This window comes from Bufo bufo, chromosome 3 (genome assembly GCF_905171765.1).
Source record: "Bufo bufo chromosome 3, aBufBuf1.1, whole genome shotgun sequence".
Taxonomy (NCBI): Eukaryota; Metazoa; Chordata; class Amphibia; order Anura; family Bufonidae; genus Bufo; species Bufo bufo.
This window is the reverse complement of record NC_053391.1, coordinates 485,830,680-485,844,605: the sequence shown is the minus strand read 5'-3', so window position 1 is coordinate 485,844,605 and position 13,926 is coordinate 485,830,680. Positions and strand designations below refer to the sequence as shown.

General features: G+C 42.4%; 1 protein-coding gene across 1 annotated transcript in view; it reads left to right on the top strand.

The window, feature by feature from the left end:
* IPO5 (importin 5) overlaps nucleotides 1–13,926 on the top strand; it is a 53,222-nt gene that overhangs the window by 23,049 nt on the left and 16,247 nt on the right. The window contains exons 5-11 of the mRNA XM_040425290.1: nucleotides 3,725–3,821; nucleotides 5,791–5,895; nucleotides 6,027–6,149; nucleotides 6,227–6,347; nucleotides 6,423–6,510; nucleotides 8,331–8,437; nucleotides 12,968–13,092. Of these exons, the coding sequence (XP_040281224.1) occupies nucleotides 3,725–3,821; nucleotides 5,791–5,895; nucleotides 6,027–6,149; nucleotides 6,227–6,347; nucleotides 6,423–6,510; nucleotides 8,331–8,437; nucleotides 12,968–13,092 (766 nt within the window). The remainder of the gene's footprint in view (nucleotides 1–3,724; nucleotides 3,822–5,790; nucleotides 5,896–6,026; nucleotides 6,150–6,226; nucleotides 6,348–6,422; nucleotides 6,511–8,330; nucleotides 8,438–12,967; nucleotides 13,093–13,926) is intronic.

Below are 13,926 nucleotides of genomic sequence, written 5' to 3'. Positions count from 1 at the left end.
ATGTTGCCAGGTCCCGGGGACATTCAGGCTCTGACGGTGGATGCTCTGGTTTTTCCTTGGTCTCAGTTAAGCCTCTTTTACCGCTTTCCTCCCTTTCCGCTTCTTCCCCGGGTACTCAAACGCCTCAAGGAGGCTTGGGTTCCTGGTGTCTCCGGATTGGCCCCGCAGAGCGTGGTACGCAGATCTCGTGTTTCTGCTTGCCGGCATCCTGTGGCAGCTTCCCCTGCATCCCGAAGTCCTTTCCCAAGGTCCGCTATTCCACCCGAATTTACCGCAACTGCATTTAACGGCGTGGCTGAGGCCGCGGTCCTGAGATTCCGTGGTCTCTCGGAGTCTGTCATTCAGACTATGCTTCACGCCCGCAAACCCCAATCAGCCAGGATTTTTCACCGTACCTGGCGGGCGTATTTTTCCTGGTGTGAATCTGGCCAGTTTCACCCTCTCTGCTTTTCTGTGCCTAGGATCCTGTCTTTTCTCCAGGCCGGTTTTGACAAGGGTCTTCGACTGGTCTCTCTCAAGGGTCAGATTTCGGCCCTGTCCGTTCTTTTCCAGAGGTCTCTGACTTCCCGTCCTCAGGTGAAGACTTTTTTCTCCAGGGGGTCGCTCACTGTTCTCCCCCCTTTCGTCCCCCTGTGGAGCCTTGGGACTTGAACCTTGACGCTATTCAGTCGTCTTTCGAGCCACTGAAGGATGTCTCTCTTTCCTTAGTTTCATTTAAGGTCACCTTCCTTGTGGCGATTACCTCTATCCGCAGGGTCTCTGAGCTTGCTGCACTTTCTTGCAAGTCTCCCTACCTTGTGTTCCACCAGGACAAAGTGGTCCGTAGTCCGGTTCCCTCTTTTCTCCCCAAGGTGGTGTCCTCATTCCATATTAATGAGGAGATTGTCCTTCCTCTTTTCTGTCCTAATCCCGCTCATACCAGGGAGAGATCTTAGTTTGGATGTCATTTGGGCGCTCCGCCTATATCTTCGGTTAACTGAATCTTTCAGGCGTTCCGACTCCCTCTTTGTCGTTCCTAACTGACCTTGTAAGGGTCTGCAAGCTTCCAAAGCCACTGTCTCTCGTTGGATTAGGTCGGCCGTCAAGGAGGCCTATGTTGCAAGGGGTCGGATCCCCCCTTTCGGTTGACTGCTCACTCCACTAGGGCGGTCGGGGCCTTCTTGGGCGGTTCGGCATCAGGCTTCTGCTTCCCAGGACTGCAAGGCCACTACCTGGGCTTCGCTTCATACCTTTTCGAGGTTCTATCAGATCCATTCCTTGGCCTCTGCCGATGCCACCTTGGGTCGCAAGGTTCTGCAAGCAGCTCTTTGTTAGGTGGCTTGCATGGCTGTTTCTTCCCTCCCTCGTGAACTGCTTTTAGATGTCCCATGGTACTGTGTCCCCCAATGCAATTCACGAGAAAAATGGATTTTTGTACTCCACCGTAAAATCCTTTTCTCGTAGGATGCATTGGGGGACACAGATCCTGCCCTCTTTGGTTATTTCTAGTCTTCCGGGTTTTTCCCCGGGGGTTCTGTTCTCGTCCTATCACTGGTTTAGGACATGTTGGCTTCTTATTTTTGTTCGGTTGTTGATCCTACTGCTTTTTTGACCAACTGGTTAGCTCCCGCATGTTCAGTGGGTATAGCCCAGGTGGGTGGAGCCAACACTTTTCTTTCTAGTGGCAGCTGGGCATATACCTATGGTGCTGTGTCCCCCAATGCGTCCTATGAGAAAAGGATTTTACGGTGAGTACAAAATTTTTTTTTTTTTATGGCAGTCACTAAGGTTAGGTCCTTAGGTCAAGCTACTGCCTTTTTGCGGCAGTGTAGTCTAATGGCTGCACAGAATAGCAGGAGCTTGACTTTCATGACAGCTGGGCTTCTGCTCTAATGGACTAGATCGGCAGAATTGTCCGTTTAACCCCTTATATGCTGCGTTGCTATAGCATCTGTGTTTTAGGCCAGACATGAGCAAGTTGAGTGTGATTAACTCGCAGTGTGTCAGTGAGAGGTCCCGTTCTGGCTTCCACTCTGACAGGATCGCACAACATTATACTGATTTGTAATGCTCTATAACCCTGAGAGTCCTAAACTCTATTTGCTCTATTATTCTATACAGAAATCACTATATTACAGTTCAGTGCTGCCACCTACTGATCTGAACTGTAATATAAAAGTAATGAGCCTGGAAGCCTAGTACAGGCTCATTACTATGTGTGAACGCCTTCACTGATCTCAGTCCAGGGGAGGCATTCATTACCTGGAAGCACACTCTTCTGGGTTTTAGCCCCCTCAAGCGCCGTGGTCACATTTGACCATGGCATCTGAGGGGTTAAATGCATTACCGCCGACTGCGAACATTGGCTGCGGGTGTCTGCTGTATGAAAAGGCAAGCGGCTCTGGAGCGGGTACTATCTTTAAAGATCCGACATCCGCTGTACATGCATGCCGGATGTCGGTAGGGGGTTAAAGGCTTATGCATAACTTTCTATCATACAGAAAACCACTTTCCAGTATACTTTCTGTATCAACTCATCCAGGTTTTAAAGATCTGTTCTGTTGGCAATAAACAGTCCTATTGAATAACTGCAAGCAGAGACCTTGAAACTATGTACAGCTACCAAACGTATATTAGGACATTGTGTAACCTTTTTTTTTTTTTTTGACTGAAAACAGAATAACACCCCTTTTTAATTTGTCTGTTATTCAACATATTAAGGCCTCATGCACACGACCCTGGTGTGTTTTGTGGTCTGCAAACAGCGGATCTGCAAACTTGCGGGACGGAAAGGGCGGCCCATTGTAGACATGCCTATTCTTGTCCGTAAAACTGACAAGAATAGGACATGCTATATTTTTTTTGCGGGGACTCGGAATGGAGCAACGGATGCGGACAGCACACGGAGTGCTGTCTGCATCTTTTGCGGCCCCATTGAAGTGAATGGGTCCCCATCTGAGCTGCAAAGACTGCGGTTCGGATGCGAACCATAACTACGGTTGTGTGCATGAGGCCTAACCTTCATCATAAGATCAGACAGCAGCAGTTAGCATGCAGGTAGCTATGTGATGTGTTTTTGCCCAGTACACAAAGTAAAAACAAAAAGACATTAGGATTTGCTGTGGAGCTTAAAGAGGACCTTTCATCAGAATCAAGTATGTAAACTGAATATACAGACATGTAGAGCGGCGCCCAGGGATCCCCCTGCACTTACTATTATCCCCGGGCGACGCTCCGTTCTCCGGTTATAGCCTCCGGTATAGTCATAGTTGGGCTCCACCGAGTTGAGCCTGCCGGCGTCTTTCTCCTATGCTGTAGCGCTGGCCAATCGCAGCGCTCAGCTCTTAGCCATGCTATGAGCTGAGCGCTGCGATTGGCCAGCGCTACAGCATAGGAGAAAGAGACGCTGGCAGGCTCCACTGGGTGGTGCCTAACTATGACTTTACCGGAGGCTATAACCGGAGAACGGAGCGGCGCCCGGGGATAATAGTAAGTGCAGGGGGATCCCGGGGCGCCGCTCTACACGTCTGTATATTCAGTTTACATACTTGATTCTGATGAAAGGTCCTCTTTAACTTTAATGATTAAAATCTTATCAGTTGACTTCACATTGGTACTATTTACATGCTTGTTTCAATTGCATGTAATGTTCACTTTTCTAAATACATTTTACATATAGTATACCATAAATGTTTTCCTGCACAAATCGTGTCGGGTTATGTAATCTTTACTTTGTTTTTTTTAGGAATTTCCCTGGTATATTTGGAAATCAGCAGCAGCACTACCTAGAAGTAATCAAAAGAATGCTTGTGCAGTGCATGCAAGACCAGAATCATCCAGGGGTAAATATTATTTTTTTTATATACAAACTCCACAATTATTATTATTTTTTTTTATTTAGTAGTGTCCACACTTTAATTTTTTTTTGAATGGCATTAAGTCCTTTGATCATTTCAATGCACTTTTTAACCATCCACTAAAGTATGTTAAAGGGGTTGACCCAAGACCAACTCAAATCCCCTATCTTCAAGATAAGGGGATAAGTGTCTGATCAACAGGGTTCTGACTGTTGTGGATCCCACCAGTCAGAGTAATGGGGACCCCCATTTGAATGGAGAGTGCCACTCCATTCCACTCTATGGGACTAATATACTTTATTAATGCATTTTATATTTTTGATAGACATTACCCCCCTAAAGCGCTTAAAATTGACTTTTCTGTACACTGCTGCCTTCTCAGCGGTGTACGGAGTTTACAGTTTCTCAATGGGGCCGCAGCACAGTGAGTATGGGCAGGAGGTTTACTAAATCATGGCATAGCTATTGAGTGGCTGCGTCCACTTTAATGTATATGCCATATTATTTTTCCTATTTTCTCTGTTATTTTCTTGAAAATCTTAATAAAAAACATTTGATTTAAATCATGGCATAGCACATGGCTACCCTGTAATGATTAGCTGAGCAGAGCGGGCTCCTCCCTGTACCTGCTTTGCTAAGCTAAAAGTCCAGCATGTCAGCTTTTAGCTTGGTGAAGCAGGCAGGAGCCCGCTCCGCTCAGCTAATGCTGGCATAGCACATGATTAGGGCTGAAACAATTACTCAAATTAATCGATTAACTCGACACAAAAAAAATCCTTGATGCAAATAATTTGCATGATTTGTGTGTTCCATGTGACCACAGAGTGTGAGTGAAGAGCTTGCTATTTATTACTCGCGCTCCGTGGTCACCCTCCTGCCCGCACAGCGCTGCACTGGATCCTGATGTACACACATCGTCAGGACACAGTGCACATAAGCACGCGCTATGATTTGATGCTGTGACATCAGGTCCCAGCGTGTGAAGAAGAGGATGGAAGATCTCTGGAGTGTCGGCAGCACCCCTACAGGAAAGGTAAGTATTTTAGTTCCCTGGCGCTGTGGCTGGGCACTGATGGCTAGGAGAGGGAGTGGGGGAGCTGGTGGCATTGGAGGGGGGGGCTGGTGGCAGCAACTGATGGCACCAGGGAGGAGGAGCTGATTGCCTGCGGGGGGCTGATGAGTTTTTTTTAGAAAACTGTTCATTTGTTTTTTCTTATTAGAGTACTCTATTAATGGTTGGATTAATCAATAGCTGCAGCCCTACACATGATTAGGGGCACGGGCAGGAGCAGCAATATACATTGTGGCCCTATTAAGAAAAACTGTAAACTCCATACACCTCTGACCCATTGAAATGAATGGTTCCGCATACGGTCCCGCAAAAAAAAAAAACGAACGGACCCGGAATGAAAATATGTTTGTGTACATGAGCCTTAGTCCCATTTACCAATATTAGTCTACCGTGTGAATGATGTTAGAGCGACCTTTTTGATTTAGTTCAAGTAACGCCATAGCTATCAAGATTGCACAATATACTTTTGGAGCAACAGTCACACTGCCTCCGGCCATGTAATAGCTGTTGTATATTCCATGAATATTCTGATCCAAAAAAATGGTTGTAGTCTATAGGCATTCTCAGTACAAACATCATGTAGAGCGTTTTAAGCCTTGAAGAGGCTGCAGCACTCACATGAGCGCCATGTCCCTTCAAACTGATCTGTGAGGATGCCAAGAGTTGGATCCCCAGAGATCCAATATTTATGGCCTGCCCTGGAGACAAAAAAAAAATCTGGTTAAACCCTTTAGCAGCCATTGTTCAGTAGGAAGGATATGGCTATTTATTTTTTATTCTCTTCATTTTTGTTATTTTAAGTGGAATACTTGCAATTCTGCCAGTAAACTCATGAAGATCTGTATTTTGGCATTAATGTTGCGCTTCCTTTCTCATTTGTAGATCAGGACACTGTCTGCCAGAGCTGCTGCTGCATTCGTTCTGGCCAATGAACACAATGTTCCATTACTGAAGCACTTTGCGGATTTATTACCTGGCATCCTGCAGGTGAGACCGCACTGAGCCTTGCTTAAATACATTTTACTTTTTATCCTGACCTGTAAAACAACTGATATATCAATGTTGTCATGTTGATGTAAATGATATAATTCACATTTATGTATCTCCATTTATTTTAGTCAGTAAATGAATCCTGTTATCAGAATGACGACTCGGTCCTGAAGTCTCTGGTTGAAATAGCTGACACCGTTCCAAAGTATTTGAGGCCTCACTTGGAAGCAACACTGCAGTTAAGCTTGAAGGTAGGCCTGGACCCAAGAAACATGCGTTAGTTTGTAAAATAGTCAAACCTTTGCCAGTAATTGTATTTTCTATGTAGTTATGTGCAGATTCCAGCTTGAATAACATGCAGAGACAGTTGGCACTTGAGGTCATTGTCACCCTTTCTGAGACCGCAGCCGCTATGTTGAGGAAACATACTAGTATTGTTGCCCAAGCTAGTAAGTACTCTGTTTCTATCTGAGTAGGATCTGCTGGCTAGGAAGTAGAAATCATAATCCATTTTTGTTTCTCAGTGCCACAGATGTTGGCAATGATGGTAGACTTGGAAGATGATGAAGAGTGGTCAAATGCTGATGAATTGGACGATGACGATTTTGACAGGTATACTCCTATGCATGTAGCATTAGGCAGTTTTAGAATGGTTACCATCTATTTTTGTGTGTTGACTTCACTTTGAGGCAAAGCTCTTGTATATTTACCTAATTTCTCATTGAATAGCAAAGTGAACACAGTAGACATAATTATGGAAAACGATTTGGACATTTACAAAGGACTTATGCCATTATGGTGGCGTAAAAAAGCCGCAAATGATGCGACTTTTTAAACTTCTTGCTACTTTTCTAAAGCAGCAAGAAAAGGGGTGGGGCTTAGCATGGCCTTCCGGATTTACTATAACTTGTGTTAGAAACAGGTGTCGGTTATAACTGAAGTATACGACGACTTCAGTTTCTATCGCATGGAGTGCCAGAGATGCGCCTAATTTATTTAACCCCTCAGTGACCACTAATACGCCTTTTTACTGACTTAAAAAAAGGGGGTTTTAGCTTAACTGCTTGCTTTAAAGGGAATCTGTCACCTAGTTTGACCATATTAAGCTCTCACCATTGCCATGTTTAATAAAACGCCTTATCTCCTGAAGTGGTTTTCTTATATTCATGCTTTCACTTTGCTAAAAAAGCGATCTTTGTATTATGCAAATGAACCCTGAAGGTGCCCAGTGAGGCGTTATTCTTCACCCTCTGAGCCCAGTAACGCCCCCCGGCAGTGTCTAGAACGCCTTTATTTAGAGCCCAAGCACGCCTCCTCGTTATGCAGTATCGTCCCACACCCTAGTATAACTGCACCGCCCCCTCTGCTACGTCAGCTAATTCATTCAAGCCATTTACCTGGAATCTTCAATTCGTCCGGCTGAAATCTCGCGCAGGCGCAGTACCGCCTACTGCCTGTGCGATCCAACACAGGCTCACTGGGCACAGTGCTTCTACTTCCAGCGGCTGCTTCATGAATTAATATCACAGGGATCGCAGGTCAGTGAATGTAACGGATCATTAGATTGTATAGAAAGGGGGAATATAAATGTAATTTTAACTCCTAAAACTCCTGTGCCCAGCCTTCTGTCTCCCAGAGAAGCACGGGAGGCAGAAGCACAGCGTCTGGCTGCACAGCCCGTCTTTTCTAATCTGAGACGGATGGCCCTTAGCAACGCTCTTTTGAAGAGTGCTGCTAAGGGCCATTTCAGCCCCAGTCTTCTACCAAAAATAAATGTTTTGGCTAAATAAAGTCTATTGCAAAATTGTTACCGATCACTTGCCCTACACTTTAGCAAAAAAATAAAAAATATGACAGTTATCCTTTAAATAAATTAGGCGCATCTGATCAAGCCAGGTGACAGATTCCCTTTAATCAATCATTGCATGTAATTAAAAGTAAAACTATAACTTGTCCTGCAAAAAAAAGGACCTCTTACAAGTACATTGATGAAAAAAACAAAAAAGTTATTGCTCTTGGAATGCAATTTTTTAAAAATGCTCATGGTCACTAAGGGGTTGAGAGGCTTCTACCAGATACCTACTTGTAACTTGACAGTCAGTGGTGTTTGAAGCGGATTAGTTTGATCACCAGTCATACATATTTTATAGAAAAGCACTTTCTACCCTTCTCCTCTAAAAACGCTCTTGTGTATCCTTGTATCTTTCTCCCGTAGTCACAAACCGACCTCCTCTGCCTTATTGGAGAAGTAAAAATGCCTTGAATGTTAACTTGGGAGCTAGCAAGGCAAACTTCTCATCTTGGGGCTTTCTGTTTAGGTGCAGTCTAATAGAAAATTGCAATATGGCAAGGGTGCAATGTTTTAACTAAACACTTTGTAAGTAAATTGCTGCAAAAGCATTTTAACGTTAAAAACTGTCTCGTTAATGTAGCAATGCTGTAGCTGGTGAAAGTGCTTTGGACAGAATGGCCTGTGGCTTAGGTGGAAAAATTGTTCTCCCCATGATAAAGGAGCACATCATGCAGATGCTACAAAATCGTGAGTTTTTCTCTAAGATTACATTAATTGTTATAAGAATATATATAGGGCGTTACTGTGCCAGACAAACTACCTATGATATCTCAGATGAACTGCAGTATTAAGACTGTGTATTGTTGGTCTGCTGGGGTGTTTTTGTCACTGTGCAAGAACACACATGTCTATACTTATTACTAGTTTTGTGTCACCTTTTATGTACAGATTAAAAATGTCTGTAAATGAGCTTCAGAGCACCATCCTTCCTGTTATTTTTGTCAACTTTTAAATTGTTTTTAGCTTTTTGAAAACTACCTAGGAACCAGTCTGACCGCCGTTCAGCTTCCGCAGAGGGTGCCGGCCAGCCTCACACGTCAGTGTTTTGGTCAGTGATTTCCATCAGTGATTGTGAGCCAAAACCAGGATTGGAGCCTCTACAGACATAAGGTATAATGGAAAGATCTGCTCCTGTTATGTTTAGAGCCACACCAGTGATTGTGAGCCAAAACCAGGTCTGGCTCTAAACACAGAACAGGTGCAGGACTTTCCCTTATACCTTATGTCTGTAGAGGCTCCAGTCCTGGTTTTTGGCTCACAATCACTGATGGAAATCACTGACCAAACCACTGACGTGTTAATGTGGCTTGAGACTACTTAAAGGGGCTCTCTGGGAATTAAGAAAATGAAAATACCTAAATATCACTATTATAAATATATTCCCAAATACCTTTCATTAGCTATATATTGGTTTGTTTTGTCTAGGGAGCAATCATTAGGAGAAATAAAATGGCTGCCGTCCTATTAGTACACAAACAAAACCTGTCCTAATCACACAGGAGGACAAGTTACTTCACAACATTGAGCTAAAGAGCTGGTTTATCTGCTCTACTTGTTAGGGATTATGATCCTGAATACAGATGAGAACTTCAGCTGAATCTCTGAAGGAATGGAGCTCAATAGGAGACATGAAGTACAGAGAGGACGGACAGGACAGACTGTGGTAATGGAGACTACATACAAGAGCTGCTGCTCATTAGTCACACCACCACCCTCTATGTACTTAATGTCTCCTCATGAACTAATTGCTGAAAATAAACTTGAGTGAAAAGTAGTTTATGGAGCAAACCCTTTCTATGCCAGTTTATTTATTTTTTGCTAGAACAGTTTTAATGCTGTTTACAGGTACAAATAAAACATAAATTATTTTATTATTTTACTCATATAGTGCTGACATATTCTGCAGCGCTTTACAGGCATTAGCATCACGCAGTTCCCCTTTGGAGTTCACAATCTAAGTTCTCTATTAGTATGTCTTTGGAGTGTGGGAGGAAACCCAGGCAAACCTAGGACCCCAGCACTGCAAGGCACCAGTGCTATCCACTGAGTCACCATGCTGCATAGGCTAAATTATGAAATACACACACAGGCACCTTCATTCAGTTTTCTGTCAAGATCTACCGGTAATTGTTCATAAAAATTATTAGAACTGTGACCCAAGTTGAAATCAAAGCTCCTAAAATGTAAACGTGCAGAGTGCATACAGGCCTAAATTTACATCCACATGGCCTCCCGCCTATGTTTGATGGTTGGCTAATTCAACCTGCTGCCTAGGTGCTAGCTACTATACAGCTGGATACAGAAGAACATTCCACGGCACTCCCAGGGTTATGATCAAAAATAGTTTATTCACCAACGCGACGTTTCAGTCCTCTCACTGGGACTTTTCTCAAGCAGTGATGCATAACAATGGTGCTAAGTACATATATATAGGTTAAACTAGATAATACATAATTGTCAAAAAATAATAATAAAACGTAATTTAAATACATGTGATACTGCCTATCAATCCCAAATGTAATGATGCATGATTCCTATTAATATTCACATAACATAATTATATCCATATATATATAAATCCTCCATCCAGTGACATAATTGATATATTAAAAACTCATGTGCGCAGCCTGATTAAAAACAAAATAGAGAACATAGCAGATTACTAACCAGCATGGAAACTCCACATGTGTTCGATGTCAAATAAATCCAACTGCGCATGCGCGGAAGTAAAATAAATAACTTGTGGAGTGCAGGAAGTGGTGATGTGGTGGAACGCACCTGTGGCCATCAGCTGACCGTCACGTGAGCGTAATCCACCACATGATCGTCCTCCCCGGCATACTTAGGCTCACGTCATTGATCTCCTCTCACTATAGATGTACACCCTGTGCGCACAACTAGAAACAATTACTTTAAAGTAAATAATCATTGTATAATATATCACTAGACAGAGGGAGAAAAAGGAGGTGTGTATGTATATATAATACACACACACACACCCCCCTTTCCCCCCCCCCCCCAAAGTACTATCACATAATTTATATGCAGATATACATGGGAGATAGCCACATTGGCCGTTCAGTATCCAGAGACTGGACACCAAATCCGGCCCATGTAAGCTAACATTCTCCTAGAAGAAATAGTAGTATCAACTATATGCGGACCCGTAATCCAAGTATCAGACCACTGGGCCTGCAATTAGTTAATCCCCATAGAAACTAAGTACAAGCATAATCACATTTTACTCTCAATAATTCTCCCACTGTCTAGAACAATGTAAACAAATTTAAAGAATATTATCACATAGGCACCCAAAATATACATAGGAGACTAACATCAATGTCGTGCACCATAATTTAAATCCGTATTCCTTTTTCATAGATAATTTTCACAGGAACAATGCTGGCTTTATAAGTAATATTTATGCTGGCTAACAATTCTGCAAGAGAAAATAAAAATCTATTAGTCTATTCGTATAATCAAACATCGTATTTATAGCACCATAGATCGAATAGTACACATTCTATGTAGCGGGCGGATTATAATGCAGAAGGAGATAATTAAGTAAATATCCATGGTTTACAGTCCACATTCAAGCCATGGGGACATAATGTATTTAATTTAGTTATCCACTGGATCTCACGCTTCTTCAAACTGATTGTCCTATTTCCAACTTTACGGGAGATAGGAATATGGTCGTCCAACATACACTTGAGTTCACTTTCCCTATGTCCGTAATCTATGAAGTGTTTTGACACAGGTAGATTCATCCGACCTTTCCGGATGGTATACCTGTGTTGATTCAACCTTGTTTTAAAGTCCAAGGTTGTCTCACCCGCATATAATAGTGGACAGGGACACCATAGTATGTAAATCACATGTTAGAGAATGATTTAACCTATGCTTTTGTAGGGAAGATGTATCAGTAAAGGTGTTCCCTTTTTGTACATATTTTTTTGATACAGTTTAAGCATGGAAAACAACCTTTTTTTTGGGTTGAAAGAAATGTCTGTCGTACACTTATTTTTTTTTTTGGGGACCAATATCAGCACAAACCAATTAATCACGCAAATTAGGTGGTCTGCGGTAGGACATTAATGGCAAATTGCCAAACTCCTCAATATCTTCAAGACTATTTTTAACAATGGACCAATGTTAACAATTTTCCTGATATTTGGACTATTTTGGAAAAATGTAGTCACTAAAGGAATCCTGCCCTCACGTTGTGATCTGTGCTTTTCTTTGAATAAAGACTACTATACAGCTGGAGATAGAACATTTAGAAAGCTGGAGTGTAGAGTGAGAGCTGCAGGTAGATGCAGCTTGCCCTTCATTTGGATCTGATTGAGCTGTATCCTGGATAACATCACAATCTCTATTGTAATCTCTTGTTTTAAAGCTTAGTTTCTTAAGATGTGCATACACTCAAGAAAACCGCTGTCTTTCCCTATCCTCCCATACATGTGCCAAGCATGCATATGTGGTGAATGAGGAGAGCAGAGAAAGCATCTACCAGACACTTCTGGCAGTGGCCTGAGCACAAAAAGATCAGGCATGCCAAATGTCTCTCCTGACTAGTGTTGAGCGAACTTCTGTTTAGTTCGGCGTCTAAAGTTCGGCTTCCGGTTAGCGGAGAATCCCGATATGGATTATGAATTCCGTTGTGGTCCGTGGTAGCGGAATCAAGAATTGGCCATTATTGATTCCGCTACCACGGACCACAACGGAATTCGGAATCCATATCGGGATTCTCCGCTAACCGGAAGCCGAACTTTAGACGCCGAACTTAAAACAGAAGTTTGCTCAACTCTACTCCTGACATGATGTCGGCAGGTTTGGCTTACATAGCTCTAATGTGTATGACCAGCTCTTAGTTTTAAAACTGGTTCTGACACATCTCTCTAGCTGGCATACAGCCTGATATAGAGCTGTTAGTAGCAAGTATGTATCTCGTATGTCCTTGACTACTGAGGTGTCACCCTGTGAGATGTCTTTGGCACGAAAAGAGTTGAAAGTTTGTATACCTTGTATAATAATCCCATACACAAGTGGTTCACGGCACCTGTTCCAGGTAACAGTGTTCTAAATTGTACAATTATATTCTGTGTGACTGGGAGACCAGTTAACATGGATGTATTTATTCTACAATCATGTTTTTGATGGCAAATGCTTGGTGAACAATTTAAAATAGTACTTGTGTATTGTCTTTTACTACAGCTGACTGGAAGTACAGGCATGCTGGTCTTATGGCATTATCAGCCATTGGGGAAGGTTGTCACCAGCAGATGGAGGGCATCCTCAATGAGATGGTTAACTTTGTATTGCTCTTCCTTCAAGACCCGGTAAAAATGTTTTCAGTGCTTTTTTTTTTTTTTTTTACAAAAATACATTTAGAAAATCTTACTCAATGTCAACATTTTATTATAGAGACTCAGAATGTGGCCAGTCTGCTAAGCCAGATCTTTTTGTGTTTTTGAAGCTCGTTTTGGTCCATGTAGACTAGTTATTGACAGCATGACTCAACAGTTCTTACCATCAGCTAGAACAGCACTTAAAGTTGCCACTTTGTCATAATTATAGGTTACTTATTTATATAACCCCTTTCTGACATGGCAATTTTTGTGTTTCCGTTTTTTACTCCTTGCCTTCCAGAGCCTTTACATAGCAGTATGAGGGCTTGTTTGTGTGGGACACGTTATACTTTCTAATGCCACCATTTAATATTTCATAAAATGCAGTAGAAAGCTGAAAAATCCAAAATGTTTTATGGGTTTTGTTTTTACAGCAATCACTATGCGGTAAAACTTACCTGACCTCATCAGTCTCTGGGTCAGTATGATTACAATAATACCATATTTGTATAGCTTTTCTTGTGTTTTTGAAAACTTTGGGAAAAATATTTTATTTTTTTTCATTGCCATATTCTGACCCGCAGAACTTTTTTAAAGTCATGTCTATGAAGCCGTATGAGGGCTCATTTTTTACTGGATGATCTGTAGGTTTTATTGATATCGTTTTTGGATGTGTGACCTTTTTCTATTCCGTTTTTGTGGGAGGTGAATTGATGAAAAAACAGCGAATCAGTAGTGGAATTTTACCCATTACCATATACAAAGATATTACAATCCAGTGCTGCCACCTGCAGGCCTGAATTGGAATATACCAGTAATAAGCCT